Genomic DNA, 26,947 nt, shown 5'->3' with positions numbered 1-26,947 from the left:
TCGTGTTGTTTTACTGTAAAAACAAGTTAATAACTACTTGTATTTTGCGGATAAAACCTTAAAAACTCTGCTTTCTAAGAAAGTTCACTTCTTTGCTGTATTTATGGCTAACTTTCAATAGACTTCTTAGTGTAAAACTAATATTGATCTTTAAAACCAAGATTTGCTAGTAAAAAGCGAGCTTCAATAGACTTTAAAAGCAAAGTATTTTCGAATTGTTAGTTAAATCCAGGTTCTTCTTAAATCAGGGTCCGTAATAAATCAGTTAGAGTGACTAATATTCACTGAATTTTTATGATAAACTTCTAAAAACATCCAGTATTTTTACACTTATTGATTTTTTTTATTTAAGTTTCTAAATCTTGCGAGAACAGGAGAATAAATAGCTGGTTCACCTACACGAACTCACCGCTTCGCGGCTCTTGTTAGACCTCGTGCTACCTTCTCCAGCATTGCTCTCAATCCTCGGTGCGTTAGGCCAAATTAGAGGGCCATTTGTTCCACCTACCGTCTCTTTGCGATCTAATAGCATGTGAGCCGGATTCGGCAAAACGGTGGCAACACACATGGTGGTAATTGGTGCGCAAACGTTATTTAGCTGTGAGGCTAATTACTATAATAATTGCTAAATATCGAGAAAAAAATTAATTTTTTCCCTTTAATCTGATAAGGAACATATCGTTCAAGTTTAAAGCTTATAATTTGGATGAAACGTGTTATTTTTAATGTCTGTCAATTAAGTTAATTAATCCTTAATTGCCCCAATAGTTACAATTATCGAATGAAACCATTTTAGTTTTTCTATTTATCAAAGAACACAATATCTAAATTTGAGATTTCTTTCTAGGTAAGAACATGTCATTTAGCGTTACTGTCAATTAAACTAATTACCTCTTAATTACCCCAATTATTACAAAATATCGAAATGAAACTTCTTTAGTTTTTCGATTTATCGCCCAAGGAACACACGATCTAAATTCGAGACCTCTCTCCTGGTAAAAACATGTTATTTCATGTTAACGTAAATTAAATTAATTACCCTTTAATTATCCATATAATTTCAAAATATCAAAATGAACTTTTTCTAATTATTTTTAAAAAAAACACGTGATCCTATTAATGAGTGATGACATCTTATAAGTCTTTGCATAATCTCAAATATAAACATCTCGTAAAACAAAAAAGGAAAATAAATCAATCGCTCATAAAATTAATAATTGTTTGAAGAGATTCTATGAAAAAATTGTCTTGATAGTAATTGGAACATGAAGTGGGAAAGTTGTTTGAAATTCCAAAGTGTCAACCGTTATCAACTTCTGTCCACATTGCGTTTCTTTGTTGAAAGATGAAGGTGACAAATGCCGGCCTCATACTGTCACATCTTATCAACGCATGGATCCGAGCACACAAAATACGTAAAGAAAAAAGAAGAACTTCTTTATTGCGAGATCTAATATTATAACAAAATTTATTGGACCTATAGAGAAAAGTTGCCTAAATCGTAACTTTTTTTTATTTCTAAAGAAGCATTGAACACTCTAATTGATAAATTAAGAAGCTTTTCTGACGTCCATTCAGAAAGTTTTCAATGTAATTTTTAAGTATCCTGTGTAAGGATATGGCAGAATTAGAGTGATAGAATATTAAATTATTGTATTGTTAAGCAATTTATTCTGTTACGTGCTACTGTTTTCTTAGTTAGCTGATTATTGAAGCTTAAAATGTTACGGTTATACCTTGGGTGCAGTCGTACCCGGTACGATTTAGAAGCAACGTATTAGTTTCAATTAATGATCAGGTTAATTTCGAAGCCATTTTACTTGTGTCGTTATTTCCTGTTCCCAAGGAATGCCTAGGTCAGATTGTGCATCACAACATGTCGCTCGAACAGCTCCACTCCACAGCACAGGTTTCAATACTATGTATGCAAGCGAAGCGGTCTGTCGACAAACATTTAATGTAAATTGTAGAGGCAAACAATTTCCTGTGTACCAAACTTGTGACTCTCCAAGCAGCCCTGTGAATGAAAAAAATTTCAGAGTCCAGCTGACCTGAACATCCAGCCGGACTGACGATACTGCTTGAGTATCAAATAGTGACTGCTTCATGACTACGAGTATATAGCAGCTTCTATTTTAAACGAGTTATTTCGTTAAAAAAGGCTGGCTTTGACTGCTGTCTGGAAATAATGGAGTGGCACTTAAGCCTTAGGTAACACTACCAGGAGTCCCGACGTACATCTCCTCCCAGGAACAGTCCTTTGTCTCTCAGCCTTAAAACCTCGATTAAAATCAAAAGGAAGGAGATGTAGAAGAAAATGCTCTCAACTCAACATTCCAGTTTAATGATTTGAAAATTAATTCCAGCAGAACAAGACATTCTCTTCCACCAGAACATTTATTGACACGCGGAATGTTAGCAAAAAAAGTGACGGAAAAAACCAATAGCTGTAAAAATTCAACCAATTTAAAGGATAGTGTGGATCTAATTGTTTTAGAGAAATTCACGATAAATTGTGGCCTCAGAGAACAGAGCGTTCACCCAACTGAAGTGACCGAGGTTCGAATCCAAGAAGTCGCTGGTTGGCACGAATTCTGCTCCCGGCTCGCACCGATCACGGTGGTGACGTAAAATTTCCTCAATATCCTCAGTGGCAGACGGATCACGGATTACATCCCCTTTGCCGTTGGGCTAACCATGTGAGATTTTGGTGGTTTTTCTCTCCATGTAACGCAAATATGGGCTAGTTCAATCAAAAAATCCTCTACGAAGGCTAGTTAGTCCCAATGCCTGATCCAGGAGTATCTTCTGGATTGGGTTCAAAATTACAAGTTGAAAATTTATTGTCGTAAACTCAGAATGTGGTCAACACCGGTTGTAATATAAATTAATGAGACACTATCAGTTAAATTTTTGAGGCATGTTTCAATCACGAACAATAACACAGAGGAACAGCATTTACTTGTTCCATCTGAATGAGACACTCTTGTAAAAAAGAACACTTGAGTAAACTGTAAAAAATTTCGAGCTATGTTGCGCCAAACTTTGGTATTTCTTTGCTAGCTACAAAAAATGGTGCTCAGTTTTACTAGATATTGGTGCTATTACTAGTTCCACATATCGAGAGAAGGTTGCACCAAAAATAGATATTTTGAAAGGACCAAAAAGCAGGGAGAGGTTGCACCAAAAATAAATGCTTTGAAGGGAACTAAAAGCGAAGGAGGGTTGCATTATAATTTGATATTTTTGAAAGGAACTGAAAGCGAGGAAGGTTGCACAATTATTAAGCATTTTTAAAGAGCTAAAAAGCAGAGAAAGTTAGCATCATTATTAAATATTTATAAAAAAGAGAAAATATTAAATCAAATTATTATTTAATTATTTAAATTTATAAAAATTAAAAAAAACTATTTTTTATTTCAGATGTGTTATGTAATATATATAATATAACACATCTAAAGTAAAAATAGTTTTTCTAATTTTTATAGATTTAAACAATTAAATTATAATTTGATTTAAATTATCTTTTCTTTTTTTATATACAAATTTAATAACGATGCTAATTTTCTCCTCTTTTTGGCGCTTTAAAAGCATTTTCTTTCATATAATTTTTTTTTTCTTTCTTTAATTTGATTTNATTAAATCAAATTATTATTTAATTATTTAAATTTATAAAAATTAAAAAAACTATTTTTTATTTCAGATGTGTTATGTAATATATATAATATATATAATTTTTTTTTTCTTTCTTTAATTTGATTTATGTAAAATTAAAATTCTTTTTTATATTTCTTTCGTCAAAGCACCAACAGATGCTGTGGATTTAGTACCACTAATGTTTCAAAGAGAAAATAAAAAAGAATTTTAATTTTTGGCTGAAGCAAATTCTTATTACTATGCATTTTGAAATTATTTTATTATTTAAAAATTAAAATATTACTTTCACAAATAATTTATATAAGAGAGTAGACAGATATTGGATTGGTGAACCCCCAATCTCTAATTAAGGAAACAGTCCAATATTAATTACATTTACGTATAAAAAAACAATACATTTGAATTAAATAAGAAGAGTAAAAATAATAATATAACTTTTAAATATTAACAAAAAATATACAGATCCAGATCAATCTTCAAACATAATTTATTCATTTACAATCACTTTAATGTTTGTATACATAGACAGAATGCAATAATTTCTATGCAAAATTTCAAAATTTAAATATTTTATGCTTTTTATACATATCACAGCATTCATTAAAAAAATACAAAATATTCACTCAAAAATATGATAGATAGTATGTTTTTGTTACTAAGAGAGTCAATTCAAATTTATTTTTAATTTACAGTAATTTAAAATAAAAATTATGTTATGCCTCAATGCTTACAGTTTTGAAATTTGGGATCATCTGAAAAAAATTTCTAATATTTAAATAATATACTAAATTTCTTGATATGCTCTGCCTCATCTGAATTAAATTTTACAGTAAGACTATATTACTTTTTACAAGCATAATTTTCCACTTGATAAAAAGATTAAAATCTCACACAGAAAAAAATACTGTAATTCTTTTTACAAATTAGTAAATGATGGTGAGTACCTATTTGAGAAAAACCAATATTTTTATTACATATTCATCATTATAGATTTTCTGGGCTATTACTCTAACTATATCATATTTTTTAGTTGATCGTAAAAAACACAACAAAATTTAAAAAGAATACACACAAATAAAATTTTGGAGCCTATTCACAAAATAATAATTGTTTTTCCAAACACAGATTCTTCATTCTTAAAACTTGAAACTATACACATTCCTTGTTACACATTCTTTGTTATACACATTCCTTGAAACTAGTACTTTTCAAGTTTAAAAAAACTGTTTATAACCTTCTGGAATTCTGGCAATTTTGGCAGAATAAATATTTTTTTCCATAGGTTCGGCACTGGTTGCAACAATATTTTTTCCTATGTCTCTTCCTTGATTAAAAGCATTAAAGTTGTTGGTGTCTTTATGCTAATGAAAGAAGATTAAAAATTATGTAATTTATGCTAATAAAATGTACAGAAGAAATAAAATTTGAATTCTTAATTTCTAAAACATGGAAAGATCAATCAAGGCAAGTCATATTTTAATAACTATTTTTAAAATGCAATATTGAAAAAAAAGAGAAATTGTAGTACTCATATAAAAACATTTCCCTACATAAAAAAAATTTTCGAGACCAACTATTTATAAGAGGGGGGGGGAGTCTAATCTTAAGACTCCTTTAACCCACAAAGATCCTAGAAAGGAACGAAGGATATTGATATTTTAAAATATTATTATTATTTTTTTTTTAAATGCGCTAAAACACTCAAATCGAATTTCTCCAGATGAGAAATTGTGAATTTTTTATGCAGAGCGCTCCCGTAAAAAATTTCCTGAAGGAACTGTTAACCTTTAAAATAATAAATGAACAAATTGATCATCACTGGGATAGATCAAAGAGTTCGTGTTGAGTCTAAGAGGGTGGAATCTGGCTGCTGACAAACACACAAACAGTGTTCATGTGGATGGTATTAAAACTCCACATGTATACTGTTTGTGAAGATTGTCTTTTTAACTGAAAGTCTTTTGTTTCATAGAAGCAGATATATTTCAGAATAAAAAAAAATACTTTTATAATTAAAATCAAACTTTAAAAAAAAAAATCAATTTTTAAGAAAAAAACAACTGTAAATATTATAAAGAATACATATGACATTTTTGATGATCAGTGAAAACGTTCGATTTCATGCTTATGGTCCTTTCGCTTCCTCACAGAACACAAATGTGGGCTAAATTAATATACATAAATCTACAAAAATAAAATCGTGTNCTAAAAAAAAAAAAAAAAATCACCGAAAAATAAGTATCTAAAGCAAAGTATCCATGAGCATCAAAATAATTTGTTTTATTTATATTTAATAAAAAAATATATTTATTAACTTTTTAAATACGATATTGTGTTTCATTTAAAATTTGTTTCGCTTAGTTAAAAAAATATTAATAATAAAATCTATTTTTCAAAAAAATTATAATAAGAAATCAGTTTATTTCTAAATGTTCTAAAGCAAATCTTGTTCTTGCAGGTGTTTTGTTCTAAATTTCAGTAAGATATTCTTGGCGAATATATATATNACGAACTTAAAGAGAAACCTAGTTTCCATGACAACGGCTAGTGCTTTGAAGTGAATAATTCGTATTGAAAATTTTACAACAAAAGCATTTTAGAATGTATAGACCAAAATTCGTGCAATTATATGACATTACAAACGAAAATTAGCAAAATAGAACATGAAAATCAAAACAAAAGCATAGATATTGATAAAAAGTTTTATTCCTAGCAGAAAATACATACGATCTTCTTTGTTCGGTAGAATGAAATTAATACACGAACCTAGAAAATTTTCACCGGCAGTAAATTTGGCGGAAGGCTATGCTGCTTAAGATTGCCGGATTTACAGTTTATTTGTCACTGGTTTTTTCGTGTATTAATAGTGTTTCGTGTATTAATAGGTTTTTTCGTGTATGATAGAACGATTTTATGCTCACTTTCGGTGAGCATAAAATCGTTCTATCTCCTTATTCACTGAAAATGAGCTAATATGGATTTTAAAATATTTCATTATTCATAGAATGAATATTCTAGAAAAAATTTGGAGCTAACACTTTCAAAACAGACAAAAAAAGTTTTAAAGTTGATATGAAAGAAATGAACTGTAATTACTGCAAGCAATTAAGAAAAGCTTACTTACCTTCAAAAGAAATTGACAATTTCAAAGACAACTTGCAAGAGATGATAGCAAGCTTCAACAACAAAATCTTCCATCTTGTCAACAGCTACAAAATAAGTTATCGGTCACGGTTAAAGCTCGTGCCTGTCATAGTACGAAAGTTTGGTGCAATCGATTGCGCCATAAACGCATTTCTTGACCATATTTACCAATTTATGGCACAACCCAAATAAAATAATTTTTCATTTATCCAGTTTATGGTGCAATTAGAAACTTTGCACCAAGTATTGGTTAAACACTAACCGAGATTTTTTACAGTGATTTTTTTTGTGAGACGAGATTTTTTTCAGGGACTATATTGTGAAACAGAATAAAAACTGTAATCGATTAGTTCAACTGAAAATTGAATAGTTTCCTAGTTGCATTTTTCTGCTTTTTTTCGAGCAAGCGTAATAGTCTTAGATAATAACATAGATTATATAGACATATATAATAACATAAATATAGACATCTATAATCACATAGATTATCTACATAAACTTACTGAGGCAAAAGGGTAGTATTAATAGAAGTTAAAAAGAATATCAAAGGGAGTATTTTTAAAAAAAGGAAGCAAAATGAAGTTTGGGTCAGTTTTAAACCATGTAAGTCATGCTTTAACAGTTTTAAATCATAATAATTTTTTTATCAACGTTTCGGTAGGTTATATTAACGAGTATTAAACAAAGAAATTCATACTAAGCAATAAAAGTGTCAAACGGGTCATTCAGATATTACGTGAGCACTTAAAGGGATTTTTGTGATGTGTTTATTTTTGCTGACTGAAGGTTTATGAGGTAAGATACTAAATCCCCCTACTTTCAACTTTTTAAATGCAAAAAATTAGGGATTGCACTTGTAAAATTTGCAGGAGAAGTTAAATTTCATCATTTTCCCAAAATTACGTTTTTACTTGAGTTTAATCTTAAAATTAGATTACTTTAATAAATGTCAAAAATAATGCAAAAAACTTTCCTATGCAAGCATGAGAGGAGTTTTGCCGAAAAATGTGCTTACTTGATACGCCTCCGAAAGTTTTAAAAACATGCAATCAACAAAGGTTTTCAAGTATTAATCAATATTTAGCACCATTGATTATATTCATATTATTATTTTTTTACTGTTGCATACATTAAATTTGAAGATCATCAGTTTACTCGTAATAACTTTGAATTTAAACTTGTATTTTATGAAAATCATATAAATTAGTTTGAATTTATTAAACAATATTCTATGTAATCTGTAAAAAATATAGTAAATAATGGGTTTATTTACGTTATTTATTACATAAATAAAACCCATTATTACTATGTAAATTTATGTTAAAATAGATACACATTGAATAGGTAAATAGGAAATTTTCACTTCCGTAACTCGGAGTTCAATTTTAAAATACTCGCCCCAAAACACTCAGCTGATGGTTGATAGATTCATTGGGTTGCCTCACACTATCGATGAAAAATTTTCCTAGTTAAGATCTTGGATAACCAGGAGAGGTTTCCTGATAACGTGAACACGGGTCAGATCAGGGCCTCCTCGAACGTTTAGGGGGCCACAGCGCGACGTCGCATTCCATCTACGTTTCTTCGCTTTCTCTTTAGATATTAGTAGTTTGAATGTTGCTTCATTCATTAACTTTTAAGCTGTGCTAGAAAAGGAAATTTAATGAACACATAATTGTTGAATATCTTTAGTGATAATTTTGAAGTAATATTTATTCAGTTATTATTTTTTTGGGATGTAGATAAATTCAGGAAATAACTTCTTATTTATAATTCAAAATATGGATTGTAAGCAGAATAATAAAATTTTAATACATTTTCATATTTCAACTATAAAAAATCAGATATTAGCTAAATTTCTTTTTAAATATAGAACATAAGTTAACTTCAAAACTTGACTTGAAGCGAATTGCAAGTTATTTTATAAAATTCCTCTTCAGCCTAAAGTATTTGACATCAGAAATTTTCAGATACTAACTACATAATTAGAATATATAAAATGTAGTTTAGCATTAAATGTACTAGAATTTAATTTATTTTAATTTAGCATAATATAAATTTTATACTTATACTGCAGTTTCTTTTGCGTCTTTAATTACCAGAATTAATTACCAGATTGGGTCAGAAATCCTAATCCGTCAACAAAAAAAAAAAACAAAAAAAAAGAACTGTATGTTTATTTAGAGAAAGTACGTTTTTGTGTCTGATTTCGTTACTTAAAATATCGTCTGCGTTTATTAACTAGCATATTTGAGGTCATCCCCTTGAGACATTAAAATTGAGTCCTAGAACGTGGAAATCAGATCATTAGATCAAAAGTTACTCTGGGTCATCTATTTTTATTTATTTATTTATTTATTTTTCTTGAGTACTGTACAATCCATATCTCCCAGGTCATGTAGTAAAGTGACTTTTGACGATTTTACAAGACGCTAAAATCAACACGGCTAACTCAAGACAAGCTGAAACATGGATTGTGATACGTGACGTCAGAGCTGATATCAATACCGAGGTTTCAAGTATCAACTCCTCTTTTCGATGCGGAAAACTGACATTCCTCCGCCAGTTAGAAAAATGTACCCTAAGCTTCTAGATTTATGGATCTATTTTTAGTGTAGTAAGTAAGTATAGCACAAATAAATCATGCTAATAAATACTCGTTTTCTCATTATTAGAAAAGAAATCATTTTGAGAATCATCATTTTACATATAAACTTCCACTCAATTAATATAATATTCTTTTTCATCATTTTCTTGCATCTAAACATAGATGAAATTGTTTTAAAAGCTGGATTCCATCGGTAGAAATCAATTGATTTTCAAGCCGCTTCACACTATAAATAATTTTTGTGTAAACATTTTTAAGCTCATTAAATGATGCGCATGAAAATATGTGTTGTCAGTAAACAAACAATCAAAACGTGAACAAGCTAAACTGTAAGAATGAAAAAGTAAATGAAAAAATGCGATTACATGCTCTGCTTAACTCAATCCCAAAAGGCAACAACAAAATTTTTTGCAATGCACCACAAAAATTTACTTAAAATAAGGCCGATTTCTAAGGGTTACGAAAGTACTTATCGTTACGCTGAAAAACACATTTTTTTCCCAATTTAAATAAGTTTATTTTAAGTTTTTCCCTTAATAAGTATTTTTGTAAGAGTCATAAATAAGAGGTCGTAAATTAGTATGGAAGCTAGAACGCTACATAAACCCAACAAATCGTAGTCAAAAGAGGTGCCTCATTGTTTTCTGCACTGTAATTTCTATAGTGTATACCAGTTTGAATCTTAATTTGATGTACTTGATTAAAATATTACTAATAAAAGTAGTACTAAGAATTCAATATTTTTCCATTTTTATTTTTATTTATTTATTTATTTATTTTTTACATAAGACTTATTTTATTGAATTATAATGCTATGAAATGTGTTTTTAGGTCATCTTATATTCGTAAAATAAAATTACACTATGGTATTAAAATTGCACTTCAATGAAATATTCTAATCATTCTCCAGTCTATATTTGAGTTGCGGACAAAACATATCTCAAATCAGTAGCACTCATTTCAAAATTTTCGGTTGATTTTGAAAAGTTTTATATTAGTTAGTTCTGATTATTTTTCATGTGTTTGTATTTATATTAAATAGCAATTTTTTAGACTAAGAGTCATCTGATATATTTCAGGATAGCCTTCATTAAAGTATTACAACTTTCAAACAAAAAGATACACCAACATGAAGCATTATTTGCAATTATAATAAAAGTAAAACACTTATCGGTGAAATTATTAAATGTTTCTGTGATAGATAAACAAATTCTTACCATTTATTTTTATTTTTGTATTGTATTCATCAATAGAATTTGAGATAAATAAAATGATTTTTTTTTTTTTGGTCATTTCATGTAGCTTAAAATGGCTCTTGTACTAAAGAAAAATTCCTACCTATAAAAATACATTTTCTTACTTTGAATTGAATAAAAACCAAATAGAGAGGACTAAAAGATTAGATATTTCATTTGACATTTCCAAGCCACTGCAATTACCATCTAGACACACGAGGTATTGTTTCGTATCAACTTTTCCATGTCTAAATAATTCAAAACTAAGCAGATAACAGTTTTAAAAATATTATTGTATGGAAATTATAGTTCTTGATTCTATTAATTCTATTTCCTAGTTATTTTTTTGAATTTATCACACACAAAAGTATATAAAAAACAATGCCTCTATTAAGGAATATCAAGTACAAAATTGAACTTTTGATACTTAAAAACTGCTTTTGAATCGATTCAGCTTGACTTCTCCAGAATAGTCAGTGTGCGAAAAATCAAGAATTACAATCAATTTTTCAATATATCTAATTTTATAAAATCGAAATTTATTGATGACTAAATAATATTTTCTGTTTTAATTTTTTTTGTTTACTTTTTCATTTTTTACTCATGAAATCAATGACTTATTGAAAATTGAAAAAAAAAAAAAAAAAAAAAAAAAAAAAAAAAAAAAAAAACTACAGTAACATTGTATTTCAACATTTTTATATTATATTACATTTTTATTTAATTTTATAAAACTCGTTTGAAATTTTATTTCTACCCAAATGTCTTAAAATGTCTAAGATTGTAATATATAATTAATTTTATAAAGTGCATTACCAAATTAACTTCATAGCAAAAGCGATTTCATATATGACGTAAAAAACCGTATTAACACTTAATAAAAAAGAGGTAAATTAACCACAGGAATATAAAAAAAGAAGAGAATCTGTAATAGCGAAACCTATTGTCATAATCAATTGACGAAAGCTTTCAGATAGTACAAGTAAAGGCGGGGCAAAGCAAACTGTAATTGCATGTAGCGGGACGGGAGGGGGGGCGCTCCGATCGACGGACGAACATCTGATTGGCCAATTAGGATGTTCGTCCGACCCACGCGGGGGAAGTGAAGAAAAGGCTCATTATCAACAAAAACTCGTTCGCCAGGTAACTTTTGGAGCCGGTCTCTGAACAGACAACAAAGCGGTGAGAATGATAAAAACTAGTCTGAGAAAAATCTTGTAGTTGTCACTTAATATTCTCACTTTTGATCATTTTAATCAATATTGAACGCAAATGGGAACACTTCTTGTGTTCCCATAATCTGTTCATTCAAGTTATTTAAAGTTATAACAAGATGGATGATGCCGATAGTGCGGTCAGCAGCAGAGCAGGATCGGCTAACAGTGGTCGGGTGTCATCATCCCCTACGCTTAACAACAATCATCTGTACAGTAATAACAATTCGTCGCCGCTAGTTGCGAAACCAAGATTATCTTTCAGTATTTCAAGACTATTAGGTGATGAAAAAAAAAGGATATCAGATGAAATGGCCTGCTGTCCGACTTTGTTAGCCGAAATGCCAGCCTTTGACACCGGAACAGTCATAAGAGTTCCAGCACATAGGCCCTATGCTACACCATTTCCATGGATGGGTCCATTAGTAAAAGACAGACTTCATGGTAAATATCTTTTAAAACAATTATTTTATTTGAGATAGTCAGCTGAAAGACTTTTAAATAAAGGAAAATAAAATAATATTGCCTAATGGATGAGAAAACGTTTAAACCTCAAAGTATTTTAAAATATTTGGTATTCCTCTATCTAAAAATATAGTTAGAGTATTTAATGACAATAAAAAAGAATGGTTCATTTTATGGCATTTTATTATTTGAGTTTAATGGATTTTGTTTCTTGACCAAAATGTGAAGAATTACGCAATTCAGTTATCATTTATTATGTAATAATTAAAATATTAATCATTTCGGTTAATTCGAGTTTTTTTTTAAAAAATAAATAGGAGTTAACTTTCTTTTTAGCTACTAATTTGCAAGTAAAAATAGTTTACTCTGCCATAATTTAAAACTACAGTCTCAGAAAGATATATAGATAAAAGAGGCTAAAAAAATGAGTAATTTTGAGAAACGTTATGTAGACGAATGATTTTCTAAACAACCTTTAAAGTTTATTTTAACTGTACTTTTTGAAAAACTGCCATTCGAAATAATTGTTATTTATCTACATGGGAATGCAAATCTTTAAAAATTAATGAATAAAAGTACATAGCACTTGAAGTAATAATTTTAAGGCAAAGAGTACAGTTTTTAAAAAGCAACGTGCAAAAAGTACTTACTGATTAGTAAAAATAGCGAATCAAAATTACAATTTTGAGTATAAAAAATATTAAAAAGTAAGTACATTTTGTATAAAAATGAAAAATATCACAAATTGTCATCACAATTTAATTGTAAAACTTTAAAATCCAGGGGAAAACTACTTTCACTATAAAATTTCGCTTAATTAAATTTTATTTCGCTTTAAGTTTGGGATCAAGTTGTCCTCATTTACAGTCATGTTGTTGATTATTCTTCTTATGAATATAAAACTTTGGTCAAATAATTAAAAGAAGAGTTAACGAACGGTTTAAATTTCAAATATTAATATAATCTTCTGAGATTATTATATTTATAATCTTCCGATCCTTATAAGGTCATCTCGTTGATCATTCTTTTGATGAATAAAGTGCTTTAATTAGTCAAATAATTAAAAGACCGTACTTACCGTTTAAATTTCACATATAAATATAACCTCTTGAAAGGCATTACCTAGCTTTTCTTTATTTCATAAATTTAATCATTCCTCTTTAAATCATTTACTTCGATTTTATAAAGAATGAATATTCTCAATAAATGTTTATTTCAATGCAAGTGTATTTATTATTCCGACAATGTACTTTAACGAAATCCAAATTATTTAAACATTTCTTTTTTCCTTTTTTCGATCTCTCCTGTATTACTTTTAATTTGGTTAGACAGGTTGTGTCATGACTTGATATGTCACTTGGAAAATATTCTTTTTAAATTCGAGGTCTGCAACGAAATAAAATTTTTATTATGGTTTTTATCCTGTTTTCACTATCTACTTCAATTAAATCACCAACTTTCCATTATAAAATGGCCAAGAGATATTTTCATCTGGGCATGTCGAAATAAAGTGCCGATCATTGAAACAACCTTAATAGACAATCAAAACTTTCATTCCAAGGAATATTTGGAAAAGATGTTTATGTCATGACATTTCTTCATAAAATTAATTTTTAATCCCATTTTAATTAAATTAAATCGAACCAATTATTTAATTTTTATTACTTTTTATAAAAAGATAATATTTTATTCTCTTCTTAACAATCAAATAAGCGGCTAACTTTTCATTCAATACAAATGTATAACACTTTAATTCACTGTCGCAATTAAATCGAATATCCATTTTTGACTATTTAAGCTGCTTTATTTCTTTAACCGCCACAAAAATGTTTCACTTAAGGGTTATTTCAAATTCTCACCGTCTGTTTGGTGATTAAACTGTAGTCAAATTATATAAAATTTAATAGTAATAAAGCGGGGCTGACTTTGTTTTTAGCTAGCTGCTTTACACATCGATACATCGCCATCTAAGGATCGCCTCCATTGTTATTAAAGTAGAGTCAAAGAATTTGTTTAAATTTCAAATATTAATATAATCTCCTGAGACCCTCATGTATTTATCTTCATACGTAATCGATCTTTCTTTTGATGAATATAGTGCTTTGAATGATCAAAAAATTTAAATAAGAGTCACCGTACCTGTTTACATTTCAAAAATTAATCTAACCTCCTAAAATCCAAACTTGCAGAAAATGCGTAATCTGAAGTTTAGAAGAAAGTTAAGTCATAAATGCAATAAAAAGAAATTAAAAAAAAATTCGATTCATCAAAATTTTTTTAATCGTTTTCGATTAATAAATAAAACGGATAATTTTTATATTTTAGCATTTTTTTGCACATTGTAAGATACTTTCATAGAATACTATATTTAATACTTTCATAGAGTATTTCTCTGTATTTTTGTCCTGAAACAAAATTTACTATACTTAAAGAATAAGATATTTATTTGCCATAAGACTGCCCGACAGTTTACTTGGATCAAACTTTACACATTTCTTATTTATCATTGTAATTTGAAATGTCGACCAACTAGATTAATACCAATTACTCTCGCTAATAGAAACATAAGAGATCAAAATATAAGAGATAATTACATAAACAGTTAGTAAAGGCAGAAAGAATATTTTTAAATTTAAAGTGAGAGAATGACATGAAATACTATCCAATATATTCTGCACTGAGAAAAAAAATTTATGGTTCAAACTATAATAAAATAAAATGAATAGTATAGTAAAACTAACTTAAAATAATAATATAATATAGTAAAATTTACCATGTTTCTAGCCTTATGGGAACACCGAAAAAGCTTTGTGATATTTACCGAAGCGCTCTGGTAATGATTTTGGTAAAATTGAGCATGACATAAAAACCATTTAGTTGGTTAGAATTACTTATTAATTTTGTAATTTTTTTACTAAATGATTGTTAATAAGAACTATAATTTTAAATACCAGAATTTCCGGTAAACTGCAATCACATGATTTTTATTTACATTTTTTACAACCAGAAACGTCACTAATAAGCAGTACGGTAATTTTACCAGAATTTCTTTTCTCCGAGTGTCCATCACGCAATTTATACACGCAAGGATTTTCCTCAGTGTCAAAACGATAACATTTAAACTAAGTGATCCCCTTTTCAAAAAGAACAACTGTATAAATTCATATAAGTTTCATTGTATATAAATTATGTTGAATACATATATTTTGCTTAACTTCTTGAAATAAAGGAATGGTGATATAATATGACATGACTACTTATTTACAATATAATGGCTATTCACCGTATTGTGGTGAATAATGAAATAAATTAGTGAAATCATATATTTTCAAATAACAATACTCACAAAGTATATAATAAGAGATTCCAATAGTATTATTAAATAAGAACCAGCTATAACTTTTTTTTAAAAAAATAATGATCATTATTTCCGATAGATACAATTATATAACGATGCCCGGTGGTTGAGTGGTAGTGCTTCGCGCTCCCGTGTCACAGGTCCTAGGATCGATCCTCGGGCCGGGCAAGGTTGACTCAGTCTTTCATCCCTGCTGTGGGGAGATATATAAGTACCAAGCATGCTTGGGAACTAAACTCTGGGGGTTTCGCGTTCGGCTGACCACCTAATCGGAACATCTGCTCTTGCACCCCAGAGCCCGAGGTCAAGAAAACTGACATGGGCGCAGTAGGCCTTGGCCTTCTATGGGCTGTCGCGCCACCGAGTTTAGTTTAGTTTTACAATTATATAACTTTGCAAAAAAAATCATTTTTGTCATCAATATGTTTAAGTCAAAATTTTACAAGATTCATTTTAAATAACATCAAATCAAAAGGAAAAATAAGGATAATTTTACTTTGTTAAATAAAAAGCGAAAAATTAAAAAAAAAAATTTTAAATCATTAATAAAAGAGAAGCGATTTTTGGCACTACAAAAGATACTTATTTCTTAAATAATTAATTAAAATACAGCAAATCCATTTAAATATAATGCGCTAGAAATACATGCTTACTATTTTTGTAACTAGTAACGAGAAGAATAATTATAACCATGTAGTTTTTTTAAAATAAAAAAAAAATTTCAATTATAAGTATGAACTCGAAATAAAGAAAGTATTTTAAAATAAACCTTGTTAAATGAATGACGGTAAAGAACGACTGTTAAAGGAAGTTCAGATTCATTATATCTTTCTCTAATAATATAACAGAGAATATTGAAAAATGTTATTCATCTTTTTGAATGACATAATCCAGAATGTTAACGGAATCGGTCAAATACTTCTCGAAAATTTAAAATTACTTTTTTGATGCTATTAAGCATGAAAAAAAGTGGAATTAATATTAAGGAGCCAAATTTTTGACAACTTAATACTATTTGCGGCTACTTTTTGAGGTGTTTTTTTAATTTAACATATCATTAGCTCGAACATTTTAGAATATTTAAGTTTAATCCCTCTGATTATTTAAAAAAATCTTAATACGCGAAAAAATCTAATCATTAGATCAAAATTTGTTAAAGGTGCGCTTTCTTATTTTATGTACTGAATATAATATATATGAGTAAATAATAAAATAATTTATATATANTTACCGCTTTTTTAAATTATTTTGGCATGCCCGGAGCAGTTGGCATCTCTGCATATTCTTTATATATATATATATTATATATAAAAGTCTGCCATTGTCCTGCTAAGACTAATTAAGCACACGTTGTTTAACATTAATTGAAGAAAAAGTAACGTGTTTAAACATTATTTTACTACTGAATGTTTTGATTAAGTAAATTAAAATATCAATTTTTTATATTTGGAGTTAGGAAAGCGAAATTTCACGCAAACTGGGAAAGAGCAAAGTGAAAGAAATAAATCTGTAAAGAATTTTTTTTCTCGTTTCAATATTTATTCTGTCAGTAAAAATAGCCTTCAAAAATGCAATTCGTATGAGGCAATTAGTTAAATTAAAACGTCAAATTTCATGAATCACATTTTTGAGGTAAATTTTCTTACATTTAAGATGTTCATCATAACTTTAATAATTAAACTGATATAATTATAAATATTTTTACGTGGAAACTCAAATAGTCCTTCTTTATTTATTTCTATAACTTTATTTCAATTTTTTATGCTGCCTAATTCTTTGCTTCCAGTATGTTTTGCGACTCTGTTTTTTATGAAATACGAATATTTGACGAAACTTCTTTCTAACTTTTTATTCTGGAATTCCTAAAACATCTTTTTTACCCTGTTTATTCTCGCATGTCTATGAAAACAGTGTGGCTTAAAACCTTAATGTTGTTCAGAATCAATTATGTTAATTGATAAGTTAATTCATGATTTTGAAAAAAATCCTTTTAATGAAGATAGTAATTTTCTAAATATGACGAAATATTTGTTCAGAACATTTTTGACAGAAACGAAGAGATTTTTTTTTAGATCTATTTTGTTCAGTTTGGCCGAACAACGCGTCAGAAATCAATATTTCAAAATATATAAGGCTTATCTCTCTTTCATAAAAACTCTCATTTATAATTCTAATTTTTCAAACTAACATACTTTTAGCGACTTAATTTCTATCATTTTATAAGATCTATACTAATTATAAGTTTGACTGGCTTAAAATTCTATCAGGATTTTAGAAAGTTTAGATACAATAGAGAGTTTATATAAAGTTGAAAGTAATATAAATTTTGATTGAGAAAAATAATACTCTTTCTTAAGAATATTATGTTTAAAAATTTGATTAGAATGATATAAAGCAAATTTTTCATTCCTCTAAAATATGTCAGAATTAATTTTCGATCATTTAGAAGCTATTTTAAACAAATTGCTGTAAAATAAATAATAATAAAAAATTAATGAAATACTATGTTTGAATACTATTTTTATTTAAGAGGCTCCGATGGATTTATATTATTTAAAAGTTACTAATATTGTTATGATTTTTAAAAATTTGTATTAATCACCTGCAAGCGTGAAAAAATATATCCATTAAAAATAATTAAAAATGCTATTCAATACTTTAAACTCTTATTATTTATCTTATTATTATTCTTATTACCATGTTATATTATTCTTATTATTATCTTATATTATTCTTATTATTACCTTAGATTATTCTTAATATTATCTTATTTCAATAACTGGTTCAAAGTGATTCTAAAATACATTTTCCAAGTAATATAATTTGTGCTAGAGTTTTGCGTTTCTGTTCTTGGAAATTATTTCTTAATATATTTTTAAAACCCTTTCTATACAAAATTATATTTTGTTTAACATTTGAAAATAATTTATGCTTGAATTTACGTAGAAGTTAATATTTCTAATAAATATGACGATTTCTCACCATTTTTATTCAAAAAATTGTTTTAAAATAGTCATAAATAGATGAAATGTAATTTTTTTTATGAATTTTTTCTAAAACATTAAAAAATAATCATTCATTTCGTGTCATTTTTAAGAGTCTGCCTTAATGCCTTTTTTTACATTTCAAAATTAGTCCATTTAAGATTATAAGCAAATATACCATACCCCATTCAAAAACAACTATTTAAGCATTCCTTTGATACCGGCTTTCTGACTTTTGAATACAATGTTTACACTGAGGGAAAAAATTTATGGCAGAATAGGGTAACATTTACAGTGTTTCAATGTTTTTACAGTGTTTTTAATGATTTTGGAAAAAATTAAGAATAAAATGTGGTTCTATAATATGTGACAACATTTAATAAATGCCGTAGAATTTGGCAATTTTATCATGATACCTTAGAGATTGGTATAGAAACCATTTATTCGGTTGAATTTCCTTTCCAGTTTTGTATTTTTTACTAAATGTGTGGTAATAAAACTATAATTGTGAAAACCAGAACTCCCGATAAGCTATTACCATACGAACGGAAAAATTACCAAAAGAATGGTTTTTAAATACCGTATATTTTAAAGGTTTATTACAAAAATTTTGTTTTTTCTTCTTTTTACCAGAAATGTTTCAACCATACAGTACGTAATTTTTTTTTCTGTGTTTATTAACCTGCATACTCAAATGCTTCAGTAAAACGTCTCTTTTTACCGATGCTGAATTTTCTTAAAATTCAATCAATTCCATTTCCTAAATGTCACAATCCAGCATCTCAAAAAAATGTCGGAATATTCATTTCAGAAAAATGAGGTCATCCGAGAAAATTGTAGAATTAAAATTTCCAAGAAGATTGTATTATTTCATTTGAATATCCAAACAGCTCTTCAATATTTCTGTTTACGAAAGATAATTTATCGACATATTTAAACTTTAAGTATATTTTCTGTGAAAATAAATACTTATTTGTTTTAATATCTTTCAAAAATACGTCGTGTTTGCGCTCTGAAGATCTAATGATCACAAACGATATATTTTCAGTTTGTTCCTTCGTTAGTTGCATCATTTTATAGTGCTCTGAAATTCTTGAAAAGAATGAATACACGAAGTTAAATTAGATTCATAATTTCTGGAAATCCCTCTTTTGGTTAAAAAATATTGAATTTCATATAAAAATTTGACAATTCCCTGACGAATTTGCCCACGATGTATTCGTACAGAGCGTAGAAAAATAATCGGACCAACCTGAAAAACTTTTGATCTAATAATCGGATCTTCACGTTCTAGGACTTAATCTTAAAGTTTCAATTGAATTACTTCAAATATTCTAATTAATTAGCACAGATGATATTTTAAGTAACAAAATCAGAAAGAAAACGTTCTTTCATTGAAAAAAACGTAACGTTTTCGATGGATTTGGATTTCAGACCCCCAAAATATAGGAGGTAGCTAAAATTTGTGATATATGCTCCCAATAGTATGATCAGGAGAGCTGTCCAAAGTTTGGACCCCTTAATGTTAATTTTAGCTTTTGTGTATTTCTTCATGAGAACTTTTTAAGTGAATTGAAAAATATTTGCTCACAATTATAAAATTCATTTAACCAAATATAGTTCCATTGCAACAAAAAACTTTTATTAACTATTTATCATTCTTTTTAGTAGTAGTCGAAAAAATTTTGAATCGTTAGGTATACAATTCTATACTTCATTGAAGAATGTAATTTCACATGACAAAATGCGAAATTTGTCTAATAGTACCTGAAAAATGAATTTTTTATTTTAAAAAAAACCATGTTTTTTAAATTTTATTTCGAAAATTAAAATTTGAAATTCGATTCTGACAACATTAATAATAAAAGTTATTTTAATTTTTTCTTTTATCATATTATTTGTGTTTTTATAGGCTAAATTTAAAAGATTAAATTATGAAATTTGAGACTGCTTTGAGGAATAAATTCAAAGGTACCTGCATAATTGTATATTTTAAAAGTATTTCTTATAACAGATTATTAGCTGAATTAGAACTTTTGAAATAAATGTTTTTGTAACTATTGTACACAATAATTTATACAATTCCAGGCAAAATGTTTACTTTCGATGAAACAGAAGAAAGCGTCACTCATTTCAGGAACGTTGATAAAAAATTTTGTTCTACGCAAATGGCAGAGACAAATTGTTATACTTAATTAATTTCTAATCTTCTCATACCCAAGCATTACGCACTAATTTTCTCGCATCTTTCCTCCTTCTAAACAATTAAATTAATAGAGCGCTCGTGAAAGGTTATTAATTTGCTAAAACGTTAATTAGGGCAGTGATGTTAAAGGGACGAGAAATTGCGAAAAGAAATAGATAGAAGGGCAACTTCGCTTAAGACATATTTAAAATAATTAAGAAGAGGACCGTCGTAAAAGACTGAAGATATTTTAATATCATCATTCATGAGTAATTACTTTTCTAATAAATGAAAATGTTGATTAAAATTTTAAGAAAGCAATAACTTTTAACTTAAAAAAATGCCATTAATATATATTTTCTTTATTCAGATTGGTATTAAACAGATTTAGACGATATTTTAATCCTGATAATTTGAGGAATAATGAAATTAAATAAGCGCAAAATGAAATGAAATTTTGCGCTTATTTAATTAAGCTTATTTTTTTGTTTAAATGAAAATTTTTTAGTAAATTTTAAACTTAAAATTTTAGAAAAACTTTGATTCAAAAACTGGGTACTCAAAATTATTTAAATATTTTTTTTCCGATTTTTAAGAAACCGTTTATTTGAAATGCTCTGAACGATTTTTTTTTTTTTAAACCAACAATTTTAATTTCCTTCGAGATCTAAAGCTTTAAGCGTAACGCAATTCTTCCCAATTTGACAAAATATTCGGGACACACATTTGAGAAAATCAGATGCGATTAAATAAAATTCCGCTTGCAAGTATAAGTCATAAAACGGTTTTAACATCAAAATGCGCTAAGATAATACGCATGTGAGATGATGCAGTTGTGAAATGATACAATTTCGACAAATCTTTCAAGGTTCATCAAGTGATTTCCTGAAGAAATGGCTGTTAAAAATCACAAAAGGCATTTAAATGATTGCCAAAATAATAAAAATGCGTCTTTTTTAACAAAAAATGTGGCATTTCTAAAAATAATAATTATTATTTGTGATATCTTTCAACTAACATTGAAAAAGCTGCTTTTAAAATGTTCTTTTACTTTAGAAACAAAAAAGTGTACACATTTGGGAATTTAAGAAAAAAGCAAATTCACGAAACTACAGTAGGCGTAACCGCAGGTGTTTCTAATATCCTCCAATACATTTATTTAAGATAAGGATACATATTAAAAGAAAATCCTGCATAATTTCCTCCTAGTTATTAACCTTAAAGAGACCTCCAACAAAAAATTGAATTTGCTTTTTTAAAGTTTATAACATAGGTTACAGAGGAATAACTGTTTTTGTTAACTTTACAGTATTAAATATGAAATAAAATAAAATAAAATATAATTAAAATATGAATAAAATGAAATATAAATAAAATGAAATATAAATAAAAATAAAATATAACTAAAATAAAATAAGATATGTATTAAATTAAATATATATAAAATAAAATAAAATGAAATACAAAATTAGAGAAAGACACTTTTAAATCAAATAAGCATATGATGTTCGATACAAAGATATACATAAGGGTGACTCTCAGGAAATGGAATACTTTGGAAGAAAAATAAATTTAAAATATTCAGAATAGCTTTTCTTTTTAAAAAAATATTCATTTTGCTACCCGAATTAATGCCTTAGAGAGAGAATTGACAAATATTAGAAACATTACATTATTTGCTGACATGACAGAATAACTATATTTTAAGATTAATTTATACCATTTATTTGTCTTATTAGGAATCATCATTTAAATTAACTTTCGAAAATGTTTCTCAATTAAATTACTTTTCCTGGCTCTTCGGAAATATTGAACTGGCACCCTTTTTTTTCTTCTAAATTTCAACTTTCCACATGTTTTACCGTAATTTCTTATCATTCAAACGAATGTCAAGTTTCGAATAATCCGCATTTTCGACACATCCTTCTAAATTAATTAAAGTTCTAAGGCAGCAAAAGCGTGATTGGTATGTCAATGACGCCCTCTGTTCTGGTTATCCAATTTAGTTCTCTGAACAGCAATTAAACCAAATGACCTTTTGACAAAGGTACTAGCAGAGAAAATGGACAACACTTTAAATTTTTAAAATTTTTAAATAAAAAAATGGCCGCAGTTTAATTGCCGAAACTTGAATTTTTTCGTCCACTAATTGTTGAGAAAAATTAATGAATGAGAACTTGAAAATAAACCATTTTCAATTTTATATTTAGTATGAATGTGTAATTTTTAAACTCTACAATTGTATAAAGCAACTTGAACAGTTACGAAAAAAAAGAAAAGAAAAAAAAACGATTTTTCCTAAATAGCTTTTTAATTAATCATCATATTTTCATAAGCTTAGGTCATTATTTCATGATGTCCATCCTAAATTTATTCGACATTAAACAAAACTCAAAAAGTCCTATTTTTAGCATTTATTTATCCATTTTCGCTTCATAATTTAATAAGTTTAAAATTGTTATGTTTAAAGGGGTGCAAAAATTGGTATCTTTCAGAGTTCAAAATGGTTTTAATATTTTTAAAAAAATTTTAATAATATATGTATATATATATATATTTCTATTCCTCATAAAAATAATAAAATATATGCGAATCAGGTATCAAATGATAGCTAAGCTTTTCGCGGACACCTTTGTTGCAAGACAGTGGCGCTATGATCGTGTTTGTGCATCTCATTTACTCACCGAAGCTTGTAGAATAAAGGCGTTTTGAATCATTGAAGCCTAGCCTAATCCTTGTTTTTGAATTTATTTGTTTACCCACATCGATAGTAAGGCCAGTCGTCTAGATCAGTGCTCCCAAGCCTTTTGATCGCCACGGACTAGTCAACGTTTTCTAATTTTAACGTGGTCCCCTGGTGGGGTAGATTGCTACTATTTTAGAATGTTTTGATTTTTATAATTTTAATTTATTTGTTATCTAAGCATGCTTTCAAATTAAAATATAGTTACATGCATTGGAGAGGCTTGTTTCTGTTCTCCCTGAGGGTAATACACGAGGGTTGTTTCTGCGCACACCCGAGGGTAATACACCATTGTAAATATAATGGAAATGTTTCTCGAGTGGCCATTTGTTTCTACAAAATGGTACAAGTACGCGGAGTTGGGGACCAGTGGTCTAGGCGATAGGCGGATAGTTGGAGGATTATCTTCGGTCCAATCACAGGCCACTTGTTGCAGGGACCTTGGGGTTTCGTCAATTGTGCTCTATGGAAACAGTTTACAGAGACAGAAACAGTCAACCTGGTCAAGCCCGTAAAAGGGCAACAACGCCTGATCAAGCTCGTTATTTGATACAAATAGCCAAAAGGGATGAATCCGCGACACAACTGTTTCGCAACCCGTATAATGCAACAGGAATATCCACTTCAAGGATAACAATTGCACAGACAATTAAAGCAGTCAGCCTATGTTCCAGGTGCCCCGCAGTAACTTTGATTGTGAATCACAAAGAGGACTGTCTCTTATGGTTCTGAGAACACCTGTCTTGGACAGAGAATGATTGGGGGCAGTGATTCAGTCTGGACAGTTACTTGAGACCTGTACTCATCCGGAGAGAATCCAGAGTCTAGGTCTGAACAGACATGGCAGACGAGCATACCGATCTTCATGTGTTCGATAGAGATACTCTGACATGTTAGCGGTACGAGGACAATGTCGTCGCATCCTATGATTTTCGCGGAGCATATGGACCAAAGTTCATGTTTATGGAGAACGATTACCCCCGCAAATACAGTATTCAGTAGGGGGGAGAATACCTCTAATTAAAAATATTCATCGAGTGGAATAGCCCATGATGTTCCCTGACCTTAATCCTATTGAACACACACGGCATGCTCTTGGCACGGCATGCACGATCATACACCGTTTTTTCTTATAACCGTCTTTAAACAGCTAACCCAATTTTGAGTTTACGACAACCAATGTTTAACTCCGTAGCCTTGTAGTTTTGAGCCCAATCCAGAAGCCAAGGTAACTTTTTGATCAAGTATTGGGAGAAATTTGCCTTCGTGTAGGACTTTTTAATGGAACTAACCCACATTTGCGTGACATGAGAGGAAACCACGAAAACCTCCCACTGATAGCCTGACGGCAAGGGGACTCTAACCCATGATCCGTCTTACCACTGAGGAAATTTTACGTCAACACTGTGGTCGGTGCGAGCCAGGTGCGGATTTCGTATCAACCTGCCATCGCTGGGATTCGAACCTCATTGGAATGTGAACGCTCTATCCCCTGAGGCTTTCATGTGTGGATGTCGGTCAGCTAATATGCTGGGCAAGTGAATAGTTGCTTTATTTATATTGTGCCCACTTTTGTTTTCCCATATATTCCTTTTATATCAGATAATATTTTAGCTTTGTTTAGTTTTATTTGCTTTGCTAATATCTTAATTACTTCTAGTTAATTACTTAGGTGAAAATTACAAAAATTAACAATGAAAAGATACAATTTCATCATACGAAAATATCCACAAAAGTAGTGCTTTCTAAAATTGTATTAATATAGCCAAAGCTTTATATTTCAATAGCACCAAAAAAAACCCACTAAAAAATGAAACCGATTTGTAAAAATAACATTTAAATTAATATTTTTAGAAACATTTGAATTCTATACAATTAATTTATTTATAATTAACTTAAAATAATTCTTTTATCGTAAAGATGCAGAAATATTCCTTTTTAATACTTAAATCCATATAAATTAAAATATCATCGTCATGACTACCAGGCGTCGATTCCTCGGGATAAATATTAGTTAACAAAATTATAAACATATTGAAAATTAAAGGTAATTAAATCATCAATAAATGTTAAAAAAAAGTTGAAATTTAGTGTAAAGAATTTTTTTTTCTTCATAATAGTATAAAAAGAAGTGACGAAGAAGTTATATCCTTGTGATATTCCATCAATTTGAATTTAAAAAAAAAATGTTTTCCAATATGAAGATAAAAAAGGCATTAATTAAGATTTTATGGTAATCAAATCAATTTAGGGTACTTTCAGAATCGTAGTAATAACTCTAGAGAACATCTTTTAGTTTTAAAAGTGAATTGCTCTTAATCTGTAATAGGTTGATTATTTGGTCCATGCAAAACCTTTTTTAATAATATTGTATGTTATTTTATTTTGAACAAACTGTCGTGTAATGTATGCGTTGAACAACCCAAATTATCGTGTCAACGAACACTTCAAGTTAACGAATTTTCATATGCACTTTTAAAAGTGTAGTTAAATAAAGACCCGTCAACCTTTCACGGATACCTCCGAAAACTCCAATATTGGAGTCTGTTTATGTTAATCAAGCACGAAAAGATTTGTCGCGAATACATTATTACTTAAACAAATCTATTCTATTCTGCACAAGGTTATGGATACATTTAAATATGTAATAAATATAATTTTATCTGATTCTAAGAATTATATTAAATAATTTTATAGTATTTAATTTCCGTCCGCTCCTGTCAATTAAGCCATATTTTTCTTAATCTCTCGGTAATGTTAAAAACCAATATGATCCTAACTTAATAAAATCGTAAAAAGGACTTTAGTTGCATTGTTCCAATGAGATTAGTTCGTCGAATATTGCATTGGTGTAACATCGTTTTCTTTTCTTTCAATGTTTCATTGTAATTAAATTTAATAAAATTAATTTTCACATTAATGGTTAAGCAATAAGGCAATCATTGGTATTTTAAAAGATTCTATTCATAATTTTGGTCTATCTGTTTAAAAAGAATAATGAGCGTTTTCAACAATATATTTTGCAGCAAAGTTTTCACCTACTAAGTGTCGATCATAATTGGGGTGATATGCTAACTATTAATTACTCTACAAGACCAGCCGCAAAGACTCTTTTTACGACGGAATTTTTGAGTATTAAAACATGAGCTGAAATATATAGTTCTGAAAAAGAAATGTTACTAGTATATCTCGAGAATCTTTTGATATAAGTCAAAAAAACCTAATTATAAAATTCTTTTATCCAAACATAAACAATTTCTAATAGTTTTTTATTCCATTCATTATTATATTTATTATTATATTTATTATATTTATTATATTTATTATATTTATTATATTTATTATATTTATTAT

At 28.5% G+C, this 26,947-nt stretch overlaps 1 protein-coding gene across 2 annotated transcripts in view; it reads left to right on the top strand.

Annotated features, from left to right (window-relative positions):
- Positions 1–11,791: 11,791 nt before the first annotated feature.
- Positions 11,792–26,947, top strand: part of LOC107451627 (T-cell leukemia homeobox protein 3) — an 89,047-nt gene continuing 73,891 nt past the window's right edge. For both annotated transcript variants that reach the window (XM_071187678.1, XM_016067783.3), the window contains exon 1: positions 11,792–12,302. In XM_071187678.1, the coding sequence (XP_071043779.1) occupies positions 11,978–12,302 (325 nt within the window). In that variant the 5' untranslated portion in view covers positions 11,792–11,977. The remainder of the gene's footprint in view (positions 12,303–26,947) is intronic.

The sequence above is a fragment of the Parasteatoda tepidariorum genome, chromosome X1, assembly GCF_043381705.1.
Source record: "Parasteatoda tepidariorum isolate YZ-2023 chromosome X1, CAS_Ptep_4.0, whole genome shotgun sequence".
Classification (NCBI taxonomy): domain Eukaryota; kingdom Metazoa; phylum Arthropoda; class Arachnida; order Araneae; family Theridiidae; genus Parasteatoda; species Parasteatoda tepidariorum.
Note: the sequence above shows the minus strand (reverse complement) of the source record. Positions and strands in the feature narration are given on the sequence as shown.